The sequence below is a fragment of the Diceros bicornis genome, chromosome 17 (genome assembly GCF_020826845.1).
Source record: "Diceros bicornis minor isolate mBicDic1 chromosome 17, mDicBic1.mat.cur, whole genome shotgun sequence".
Taxonomy (NCBI): domain Eukaryota; kingdom Metazoa; phylum Chordata; class Mammalia; order Perissodactyla; family Rhinocerotidae; genus Diceros; species Diceros bicornis.
In genome coordinates, this window is record NC_080756.1 from 22,235,066 (window position 1) to 22,247,538 (window position 12,473).

General features: G+C 33.9%; 1 protein-coding gene across 3 annotated transcripts in view; it reads left to right on the top strand.

Annotated features, from left to right (window-relative positions):
• The window catches only part of RPAP3 (RNA polymerase II associated protein 3), a 36,357-nt gene extending 24,355 nt beyond the window's left edge, over positions 1–12,002 (top strand). For all 3 annotated transcript variants that reach the window (XM_058558427.1, XM_058558426.1, XM_058558424.1), the window contains 8 exons: positions 1,611–1,732; positions 2,990–3,060; positions 3,178–3,279; positions 6,209–6,450; positions 7,724–7,910; positions 8,736–8,833; positions 9,321–9,421; positions 11,726–12,002. In XM_058558427.1, the coding sequence (XP_058414410.1) occupies positions 1,611–1,732; positions 2,990–3,060; positions 3,178–3,279; positions 6,209–6,450; positions 7,724–7,910; positions 8,736–8,833; positions 9,321–9,421; positions 11,726–11,811 (1,009 nt within the window). In that variant the 3' untranslated portion in view covers positions 11,812–12,002. The remainder of the gene's footprint in view (positions 1–1,610; positions 1,733–2,989; positions 3,061–3,177; positions 3,280–6,208; positions 6,451–7,723; positions 7,911–8,735; positions 8,834–9,320; positions 9,422–11,725) is intronic.
• The last annotated feature ends 471 nt before the right edge of the window (positions 12,003–12,473 follow it).

Below are 12,473 nucleotides of genomic sequence, written 5' to 3' on the forward strand. Positions count from 1 at the left end.
TCTGGAGAACGAACATCATTTCTGGAGGTGATGGTCTACATTAGTAGTTGGCATCGGGGATCAGCAAGAAATCCTTGAGTTATGGTAATGGAGTGTGTGTGAGCTGGCAAATTTTAGAAATGTAGGTTTGCTAGATGGTTAGCTTCAGCAGATCTGAAGAGGCAGTAAGATCAGAGATGGGGCCAGAAGTTTGGAGCAGGAGTCTAGTCTTTTGGTCAGTAACAAATCTGGATCCCATTCTTCGAGGGAGTAGAGCATAGATTGAGAGAGAAGATAAGAAGAAAAGGATCCAGTAGTAGTAGATGTTAGATCTGGGAAACAGGTTGAGGGTTGGTCACAAAAATAAGGTAGACTCGCTTGCTGAGAGACTCGCACTTGCTTAGTCTGGAACCAGACTAAGACTTGATGTAGCAGAGGGTTCACTGACGCTAGATGGAGTAGAGCTAGTGCAAGTGGACCCAACAAAGTCAGAAGAAGAGGTTCAGGGGCTATGGAGTCAGGCAAGGATTATACTAATTTTCTGCATTAATGATCTTTATTATTTCTATTTTTAATTAGTTTGTCTTTCCCCCCACCATCTAAAAGGTATTTATAGATTGGATTTTTCTAAATCCAGTTTGTATTTGGAGTGCACAAGGGACATTCAACAATTTCAAGGGACTTAACATGAGTCCAGTGTCAAAGAATAATCTTCTTCTACCTGTGTGGAAACTTCAGATTTTTAGGATAATTATTGGATTTTTTTCAGATATGCAATGAAAGTGGCTCCTAAACATTATCTTCTAAATTTTCTTTGAATTAGCATGTTTGGAAGCTTTCTAATTTATTCTAATTTATTTCTAAAGAATGATATAATCAGCAAAGTGGAAAATTTTTCATTAGAAATTCTGATTTTCTGTATATGAGGTCTTGTTTTGAGGGTAGGATGGCATTCATTTAGGCCTTGGGGAGAGTGTTATCACAGGAAATTCTTTTTTTAAAAAATATTTTTATTATGAAACATTTCATGAAAGTAGTATAATAAACCCCACATTCTCAATCATCTGATTTTAACAAGCCATACCTTTTTTGTCATATTTATTTCAGCTTTTTTCCCCCTGAATTATTGTAAAGCAAATCGCAAACATTGACATTTCATCCCTAAAGGATATTTCGTATATACCCACAATACCATAATCACACCAAATAAATTCATAATAATTTAACATTTTAATATATGGGAGGATCTCAAGTTTTTGTTGTTGCTTTTTTAGTTCTTCTTAGCTTTTTGTTATCATAGAGTAACCTATGCATATGGAGGGTTGAAGGGTGGTGGGCTGCAGCAGTGGGGTTCTTTTATCTGCTGTAGTCATATGTTACTGTCGTTAAGTCCATCCGTCCAGCAGTCTCTTTCTTGACTTTCCTTTAATCTGGTACCATCTCATTCCTTCCCAGATGACTCTAAGATTTGGTGAGGATGAAAAATAAAAAAATAGTCTTTTCCCTCAAATACACATTTTGGAGTTGATAATTGAAATTATATGCATGCTTTTTACCTTAGAAACTCAGTTTATATGAAGGTTTTCTATAAGCTGCATTTTTCCATTTGGTACTTTTATCATGTTTAATAGATATGAAGAGGCTGAAAAAGACTGCACACAAGCTATTTTATTAGATGGCTCATATTCTAAAGCTTTTGCCAGAAGAGGAACTGCAAGAACATTTTTGGGAAAGTTAAATGAGGCCAAACAAGGTACGGCTGTTTTTATAACAACTTTCACTCACTCACTCTGATGATCCTCCCAAGTTAAAGAAGCAGGGATTTGTGTAGCCTTCCTATCTTGGTTCAAGGATACAGAACTTGGAGAAGTACATTTTTTTTCACAGTTTAGATTATGAATAGGTTTGCAGATTTGAAGGAATGCAGCTTCCGTAGTGAGCCTGATGATCTGTTTTACTGTAATAGCGTGCAGTACCATCTGGCTAAATGCCAATCAAAATTAATGAAAAACTTGAATTGTAGGTGAGAAGGAAAAAGGCAAGAATGAAAAGGAAGGGAATCACAGCTAAGGATAGAGGATAATGTGAAGTCTGAAGTGATGCCCCTTTTTATTCTTGATACTAATTATTCTTTTGTTTTTTATGATCTGTCTTAAATATTCATTCTATTAGTCTTTTTGAAGAAGCAGTTTGGTTCTGTTGTATGTTTTCTGTTTCATTTATTTCTGCTCTTTATTTCCTTCCTTCAGCTTTCTTTTTTAATTTGCTCTTTTTCTAACTTCCTGGCATCAATACTTAGATAATTGATTTTCAGCCTTTCTTCTTTTCTGATATTTGCTTAAATCTGGCAGTTTCTTTCTACACCTGACTTTAGCTGCAGACTGTGCTTTTTTTTTTTTTGGTAGTAGAATATACATAACTCCAGAACTTTTTCATCATATCATTCTGAAAACGCTATCCATTAAACAATAACTCTCCATTCCCCTCTCTCTCCAGCCCCTGGTACCCAGCATTCTACTTTCTGAATTTCTAGAATTTGATTATTCTAGGTACCTCTCATAAGTAGAATCATACAATATTTGTCCTTTCGTGTCCATGCTTATTTTACTTAGCGTAATATCTTCAAGGTTCATCCATGTTGTAGCGTCTGTCAGAATTTGATTCTTTTTTGAGCCTGAATGGTATTCCATTATATAGAATTTTCTTAGATTCTTACGTTTGGTGAGTTGCCCTGTCATTTGTTAATATTGTGAGAATATTAAGTTAGATGACCTCTAGGCCTCACTTGTATCATCTGTAAAGTGGGGTTGTAGTGAGGGTTACATGAGAATTCATATAAAGCAACTAGAATAGCACTCAATAAATATGAGTTCTTCTTATTGCTTACCTGTTTCCTAGCATCCTGAGAAACCTCTTGAGATAATCATGGAGTTACTAGCTAAATGTATCATGTCTTGAACTCCATAAAGTATTTTCACTAATTTACTGTATTTTTAAAAATTCACTTTAGATTTTGAAACTGTTTTACTTCTGGAACCTGGAAATAAGCAAGCAGTAACTGAACTTTCCAAAATTAAAAAGGTAACGTATTCTTTTCACCAAAATATAGCCTTATTTTTTGAAACCTAAACATATTTATTTGTTGCATAATTAACTTGAGAATATTTTGATAGTCATGTTTACAAATTTATTTTCAAGGAATTAATTGAGAAAGGACATTGGGATGATGTCTTTCTCGATTCTACACAAAGGCAAAACGTGGTAAAACCCGTTGATAATCCACCTCATCTTGGATCAACTGTAAGTAAAGCAATTTTCTTTGAATTTTTTCTTTGCTATTTAAATATCAGTGTTGTATTAATAAGAGTTGGAGACAAACTGTTGAATTAATAAACTCTTAAAAGAAATGTTGAAAACTCTTCCTGGGGCCATTTTTAGAATTTTTAAAAAATATTTCTTAGGATTATTGACATAATAAAATTGGGGAAAATTCAGCTTTTTTGTAATTCTGGGGTAACTTTTTAAGTGACTATTTTAATTTAAAACTATAAATTTAAATATTGCTACATATTTTATGATATTAAAGGAATTTCAAGCAGTTTCATATTTTGTATAATAATTAAATATTTTTTATTTCTAGTATTACTATTCTTATTTGAGATTGGAATTTTGTTACAATAGCATCTAGTATGGAGTTAGAGCTAAAATCAGTACTTAATGCCAAAATCTAGTATAGGCATAATTATCCTTAAAAATATACATTGCACCTTGCTTTTGGTATACCACACTGTTTTTCGTTAAGTCCAACAAAGCCAGTTGTTTTCCTGCAGTATCGGAACAGAAAGAGTAACTGGCGTGAATTTAACAATTTGTTTTGTGCTGAACCTTTAAAGTTGAATTCATTTAAGGCAAATATATATATATATATATATATATATATATGTATATATATGATGTGACTCTATGGTAATTTCTAACATTTAAATATTATTATATTTATAAATTATGAAATATAAAATACATAAAAGTACACAAAACAAATTAAGTTGTAAAGAATACAACGTGAACACCTATGACACTACCACCAGGTCAGAAAATTGAAAGGTATCAGCCCCCCAGAATCTCCCTGTGTTCCCCTCACTAATCGTGATCCTCTCCCTGGCCCCTAGATATAACTTATGCATGGATGATGCTTTGAGAGAAGTAACAATTTCATAAGGAAGGCAGAGCAGATATTTTTATCCTCCTTTTGCAAAGGAAGAAAGTGAGGCAAAGAAAGTTTGTGTTTTGCCAAGTTCATATTTCAGGTTAGTAGCAGATAGAGGATTCCTTAGTTTAATACTTTTCCAGTGATCTTATTGTGATTTTATACTTGGATTTTCTGAAACAATACCAGTTTCATGTGTTTCATGTGCCAGGCATAAATCTAGGTGCTTTTGTACATAATTTTCATTTTCATATGTTATATTCATTTGCTATTATTTTGTTCTTTTCAATAAAGGTGATTACATGTTTAATTAAATGTGATTTAAACTTTTACATCTTTGTAAGACTTCACAAAAATTAATTCACAAGTTTAAAAAAAGCCTTTGTCACACTTTGCTGTCCATGACTATAAAGTTATTGCCATATAGTAAATCATGTATCTGTATGATGTCCCAAGGCCAGTATACCTTGAGCAGCTTTTATAAATTTGTTGGCTTCTTTTCTCCCTCACTCTGAAAATCGATTTGTGTTAACAGTTGTGAAAAAGCAACATGTCATTCCCCCATTCCCCCCAACCATCATCAAAGCTCTCAGTACCCACTGGTCTGCACTTAACAGAGACATCTATTAGGACATTCGTTAATTAGGATCATGTTTACACATTTGTTGTCAATGAAAGGATTTGGTTTTAAATGGGACTGCGTTGATTTAATTCAATAGTTATTGCCTGTCAGAAGTTATAGTCTATTTTTTAACACTAACACATGTCCATCCTTGGTCAATATCTTGATAGAAAACTGTTGGTCATGATGGTTCTCAGCAAAACAAAGGCCTTAGCTTAACGTGATTATCCTTTAAAATAGAACTGCTAACAGGATTCTGTTAAGTTTACTAATAGCGTTTTTATTTATTCTCTCATCCAGTAACACTCAATTGTTACCATTACGTCTTATCTTAGCTATGTTAATAGAATATCTGGGTTTGTTTTTTTGTTGTTGTTGTTGAGGAAGATTAGCTCTGAGCTAACATCTGTTGCCACTCTTCCTCTTTTTGCTGAGGAAGATTGGCCCTGGGCTAACATCTGTGCCAATCTTCCTCTGCTGTATATTTGGGACACGTACCACAGCATGGCTTGATGAGTGGTGTGTAGGTCCACATCTGGGATTTGAACCTGCGAACCCTGGGCCACTGAAGCAGATCGCGTGAACTTAACCACTACGCCACTGGGCCAGCCCCTAGAATATCTGGTTTTAACATTGAATTTAATATATATATATATGTCAAAAGTTTTCATATTTACAACTTTTTGATTTAAAATTCAGCTGTTAGTTGGAATGAATACTTAAGATATTTATTAAAAATAAGAGTACTATATCTAACCTTAAGAAGAAATTGAAAATGGTTGACACTTGTAATGATTCGTATAAACAGTGAGTGCTATTTATTTTATTAAGTTAAAAACCATTATGGTTAAGTCTTAACAACTTTGTGAATATTATTTGGCAAATCTTTAATCCTGGGCTGGTTTTATCCAGCTGCTACATACTTAGAGAATGTACTTAGCTTTTAATGTTAGTGTGTTTCATACAGAATGCTGGTTATTGCCTGGCCTTGTTCTTTTTGCCATCAGTTAGCCCACAGTACTCTTGTTGGTTTAGTCATATTTTTTCTTGGCTTTGCCTCTTGGATAAAGTCCAAACTCCTTGACGTGGCACAGAAACCCCTTTATAAGCTGTCTTTAAGCAGCCTTTCAGGCCTTGTCTCCACCACTCCTCCCCCTGCACCAGCCCTACTGGATTTCTCACCTTTCCAATGACCATGCGGTACCCTTCCACATTGCCCTTCATCTTTTTCTTCTTTGTTATCTCAGACAGAGTATGACTCCTAAGTCTGTCTGGCCATCAAATTGAATTTGCTTATAACTGGGATATTGGCTGTAAGAACACTGCAACCTTTTAATTTGTGACCCTAAAATAGGAAACCTTTATATGTTGATTTAAAGACTTGATTTTAATTGTTTTAGAAACCACTCAAGAAGGTTATTATTGAAGAAACTGGTAATTTGATACAGACTGTTGATGTGCCAGATAGCACTACTGCAGCTGCTGTTCTGGAGAGTAATCCTATTAATCTAGCAAATGGAATAGCAACCACAGGCCCTACAACTAAGAAGAATTCAAGCCAAGATGACCTTTTGCCCACAAGTGATTTCCCAAAAGCAAAACTATTGAAAATAGAAGAAATCAGTGATGCTTCAGCCCTGCAGTGAGTAGAAATACTCTTATTTGATACTTATCCAGTATGGTAATAATTTCATTAGAAAATTGATATTACTGATGAGACTTCTGGTTTGTATTTAAATCACCATAATTTTTTGAACTGCTTTAACTTCATATTCTAGTTTTTTTTGTTTGTACTTAAATGTAAGAGAGGTTTTGCTTAAGGAATGATCCCTATTCCTTTACCATAGTGGGGAATTTAGAAATAAGAAAGTATCTTAAATTGATTTTGTCCATTTTGTTTTGTAGAACTTCAGTATATGTTTCACTTTTTTAATTCAGCAAAAATTTTTAATTTTCTAAAAGGAAGCTTCATAAAAAAGGTAGAATTTAGGCATTATCCTTATTCTAGCCATTAATATTTGAGATTATTTGTGGGCTCTTTAAATTTTGTTTGGAATTTTTAAAAATAGTCATATGTTTCCTTAACGATGAGAATATAAAATATATAGACTAATTAGGTTTATTTTGGGGTATTGAAACTTGATGTATTCTTGCATTGCTGCTCAACAATCCTATTAGGGTTTTTTTTTTTTTCTTGGTGAGGAAGATTAGCCCTGAGCTAACATCTGTTGCCAATCCTCCTCTTTTTGCTGAGGAAGATTGGCCCTGGGCTAACATCTGTGCCCATCTTCCTCTACTTTACATGGGACGGTGCCACAGCATGGCTTGACAAATGCTGCATAGGTCCATGCCGGGGATCCGAACCTGCCAATTCCAGGCTGCCAAAGCAGAGCAGAACGCACAAACTTAACCTCTATGCCACTGGCCAGCCCACGTTTTTTTTAACTTTGACTTTTAGTAGTAGTTCTCTTTAAAGTGATAGTATGGATTATGGGAAAACGCTAAGTAGGCAAATTTTTTTTAAAAGGAGGAGGCATTTCTTTCTTCTTGGAATGTCTTTCTTGAAACTGTGATAATTCAGATTTCTCAAAGGCTGAGTAGTGAGTATGTGTGATGTAGTAATAATGGTATGTAGAAATGCTGTGCTTCAGAAGGTGTCCGGGCTAGTAATAGCCCAACATGAAAATAGTCATTACATAGCCAGCATGTGAAAATTTGCAAAGGTGTACTCTGTCTCTCTAAAAATACACATATATTATCAGCTGGAGGAATTTACTACTTGCAGAATGTAAATAGAAAATACAATATTAATAGTGTCAGAAATTTAAAAATCTCTATTGATGTTTCCTTATATAAGCTTTGACTATTGCTGGTCCTTTTCTAATTTTTTGACTGATGTCTCTGAAATATTTCAGACCTCAAGTCAATTTGAAACAGGATGTGTGTCAGTCTTTCAGTGAGAAGATTTCTATAGAAGTAGACAAAACACCTGCTCAGTTTATCACAACTGTTCTTCCTCCAGTTCCTGCAAACTCATTTCAGCTTGAATCTGATTTCAGACAGCTGAAAAATTCTCCAGATATGTTGTATCAGTATTTGAAGGTAAGAAAGAGGAAGCTAGTAGTTCTATTGGAAGTAAAAGGTCAAGGAACTTCTTTTGTCACCATGTAATAATAGTGCTATATTTGCTTTTTGTATAATATGATTAGAAAATGCTCGTATCCCCTGCCTTATATCACCTGGCCAGATCATTTTAAATATTTGCAACCAAGGGACTTTTGGAAATAGGTTCTGTGTTAAATTCTGTTGTCTAAAATAACTTAATCTAATTTCATATATCATAACTTAAACTTAATTCTTCATCCTTCAAGATGGGGAAAGAAGCTTAAAGTACATTGAGTGCCTTCTGCATGTGCCAAGCAATGCTTGCAGTATTTAGGCAGTGATTCTCCTGAAAATGAGCTTTTTTTGCTCTTAAGAAAAAGAATAAAATCACATGAAATTTACCAAATAATGGATTTTAGCATTGTCTTTTTCACGTGTAATTACAGTAATAATCTATTATAATTATGCAGTATACCATTACTTCCAAATACATTTTCTCATGTAATTCTATTTTTTAAATTCTCTAGTTATTTTTATCGCTCCTTAAGAGCTTTCTCAAGGTTGCTGTCTCTCTTAGGGTGGTGAACATCTCTCTGTTGATGTGATTTTTCTCTGACTTGAACAGAGTGATTATCTTACAGTTCCTCTAACTTTCATTCTTCTATTGTAATTATATTTCATTGTAACTCCATTATTATTCATTAAGTACTAATGCATAGTAGTTGTTCTTTACTATATTCACCTAAGCAATTATTATGTAAGTTACTTGTGATATGTGAATGTTGCCATAATCTAATTTTCTAACTCTATATTTTTCCCAAGCAAATTGAACCATCCTTGTATCCTAAGTTGTTTCAGAAAAATCTAGATCCAGATGTATTCAACCAAATCATTAAAATTCTGCATGACTTTTACATTGAGTAAGTTAAATTTTTTTAGTTATACTTTCATATTATAATGCTATACTATTTCTAATGATTTGAGGAATTTATTCTCTTTGATATTCATATTATTACCTTCTGTATAGCAAAATTAGCTCTCTAGTAAATTTTACTGTTGCAGAAGTTGTAAAGATGTGACAAGTGGAAATGATAAAAAGAGAAATGATTAAGTAGGAGGCAAAAGGACTTGAACATTTTTTTAGAGAAAGGTAGAGTATCTAAGTGACATGTATTATAGCAGATTAATAACATCTGTGCTAAGCCCGACATTTAAGAATATTATAATTTCTTCAATTAACTTGGCTTGATAAATCTCTTCATTTGGGCACTTAAAATATATACAGGATCTAGAGAAAAAAGGTAAATGAAGACCTTATTTATATATAATTAGAAATATTGTGTTAGTAAACAGAATTAAATGAGCTACTTTTAGTTGATCACTTGTTATATGTTTGAATTATTTTAGGAAAGAAAAGCCATCACTCATCTTTGAAATCCTACAAAGACTTTCTGAACTAAAAAGGTTTGATATGGCAGTGATGTTTATGTCAGAACCTGAGAAAAAAAGTAAGTTTTGTGAAGAAAGCTTTAACATACCTCTTTATTCTTGCATGTTCCTTTATTTATTCAACAAATGATAGTAAACATTTATTGAATGTTTACTGCAACAAGGTACATATAATTAAATTTAAATTAATTACAATTAACTTAAACTTAATTACAATTAAGTAAAATTAAATTTTTTAATCCTGACGACAACAGTATGAGGTAGGTATAATTATCGTTACGCTTTTACAAAGGAGGACACTGAGGCATACAGAGGTAAGGAACTTGACCAAGGTCAGGTATCTAGGAAACCAGATCCAGGACTTAAACTTGGGCGGTCTGGCTCTGTAGTCTGGGCTCTTCTACTTGAAAATGCAGTGATAGTGTAGTGGTTGAATTCCTGCTGTCGTGGAACTCGTAAAGAGTTCTCGCTGCAGGAGCATGTAAATGGGCCTGGGTGACGGGACTCTGACTGTGAGAGCTCGTTTCCTTGAGTCTGTTTGATTTAAGCTGAATCATCAAAGAAGTGCAGGAGTCAGTTAGATGAAGGGGAAGGGTTTTAGGCCGAGGGAATGACATGTACAGAGGTTCTGAAGCAGGAAAAGAGAAAATTGAGTTCAGAAAATTAGAAGAAGTGCAGTGTGGCAGGATTGTAGAGTTAAGGGATGAGGAGTGACAGGTGATTGGAAGAATTAGATCACTTATTTATTTCTACATCTCAGTCTTTGACATGAAGTGTCAGTTTTGGGAGACCTTCATTTAAGTAAAATCAAACTATGCAGAAACTTCAATTACTCAGTTTTGGGTTATACTCTAGTTTTAGAAAAAGAGAAAAATCATTAGAATACAAGAGTACCCAGTTTTTTAGTGGGTTATTTATTTGTTTGGTGAGGAAGATGGCCCTGAGCTAACACTTGTTGCTAATCCTCCTCTTTTTGCTGAGGAAGACTGGCCCTTGGCTAACATCTGTGCCCATCTTCCTCCACTTTATATGGGACGCCGCTACAGCATGGCTTGACAGGCAGTGCATCAGTGCGCACCTGGGATCCGAACCTGGGCCTCCGGCAGCGGAGCGCGTGCACTTAACCACTACGCCACAGTGCCGGCCACCCTGACTTTGTTTTTTTAATATGCCCAATTGCCAAACTTCTTTTGGCCTCAGGGGCTTTGCATCTGGCTGTTCCCTCAGCTTAGAATATTTTCCCACGTATCTTCACCTTGCCTGCTTCCTCACTTCGTTCAGTTTCCTCCTGTCACCACCTCAAAGACACCTTTCCTCACCAGACTGCTCAAAATAACTGCCCACCTCATCATTCTCTGTCTTCTTACCCTGCTTTATTTTTCTTCATAATATGTAACTAGCTGACAATATTTCATGTATTTACTATTTCCCTCTCCCTAATAGAATGAAAGCTCCATGAGAGCAGCAGCTTTGTCTGCCTTGTTCTTTAGGCCTCAGGGTGTGGCACCATTCTTAGCACATAGTAACCTCTTGAATGAATGACTTTCTTGCCACCATAATGTGGTAAGTTCAGGTGTACTCAAAGAATGTGAGTTCCTTCTTCAGGCTTATTGTCTTGGCTGGGTCACCACTGTCAGCTGAGTTAAACATGGGAAGTGCATGTAACTAAGCGTTCAGTAACTATTAGCTATTGTTATCTTTTATTATTGCCATTATTGTTAACAATTATTAGCTACTTTTAATGTTGAGAAACATATGAACTATAACAGTGTTTTCCAGAGTATTGAGTATGGACCTTTCAGTGTTATGAAAGATAAAGTTTTTACATGACTCATAGGCAAATCTTTTTTTAACTTTTAATAGTTATATATTTTATTTTACTGTATATTATAAAAATGTATAACTAGCCCATCAAATATTATTTTGTAGATATTATTGCTAGTTTTCAGTTTATAGTAGCCATATAAAATTTTCTTTTAAAATAAAGCGATTTAAGTTTGAAAAACAGTTAATTGAAATATTAAGTAAATAAAAGTACACTTGTTACACAGGGGAAAAATCTTTTGGGTAGTCTGTAATGAGTTAAGTTTAATTTGCAAGATTAATGTCATTGAGAATGTAGGGGAAATTTTTTACTGTTAAAGCAAAATAATTCTGGTAAGAAACATTGGATTACTGTATAATTTTTTATTCTCAGGTTGGCTTTTTAAATATCTGATTTAGAATTTATAAATAACCATAAAGATTATTGCTTTAAAATGTAACACGTTTTTATTTGACAGATCTGATTACTCTCTTCAATTTTTGTTTTACTTAGTTTTTAAGAAAATGGAGACTAAAATGAATTTTTTTTTCTTTTTCAGTTACACATGTATTATTTAATCACATAGACAAATCAGGATTGAAGGATAATTCTGTTGAAGAACTCAAGAAAAGATATGGGGGTTAATTTCCTTCCATTTTTACTGAAATTATTCTTTGACTTTCATATGTAAATTTTTTTTACTGAAAATAAAGTGTTTTGTGCTTTTTAAGAAAATGATATCATACAGGAAAGGACTGTCTTTGGACATGAGTTAATTAACTATAGAGTGAATTGTGGTATGTCTTTTTCTAAAAATAAAAATATAAATAATGAGATATACTTGATTAAAGATCAGTATTTTATTTTATAAGTCATTTTAAACGTTAAATTAGGTACGTTCTTCAGTGCCCCCTAGTGTTACATGATTTTTATATTTTCATAAATTTTTGTAACCACATGACAAAGTTGCTTCATTAGCATATGCATGGTTATATTGATATATTGGGAGTTCAGGAAGTAACCAGATTATTTCTTTATAAAACTTTTTCATATCATTGTGCCAGTTCACTGACATAAGATTATTTAGTTGCAGGATATGTATTTTTAGTATTTATGTTGAAAGGAGACTTTTTTTCTTTTTGGTGAGGAAGATTGGCCCTGAGCAAACGTCTGTTGCTAATCTTCCTCTATTTTATATGTAAGACACCTGCCACAGCATGGCTTGATGAGCAGTGTGTAGGTCTGCACCTGGGATCCGAACCTGCGGACCCCAGGCTGCAGAAGTGGAGTGCACGAACTTAACCACT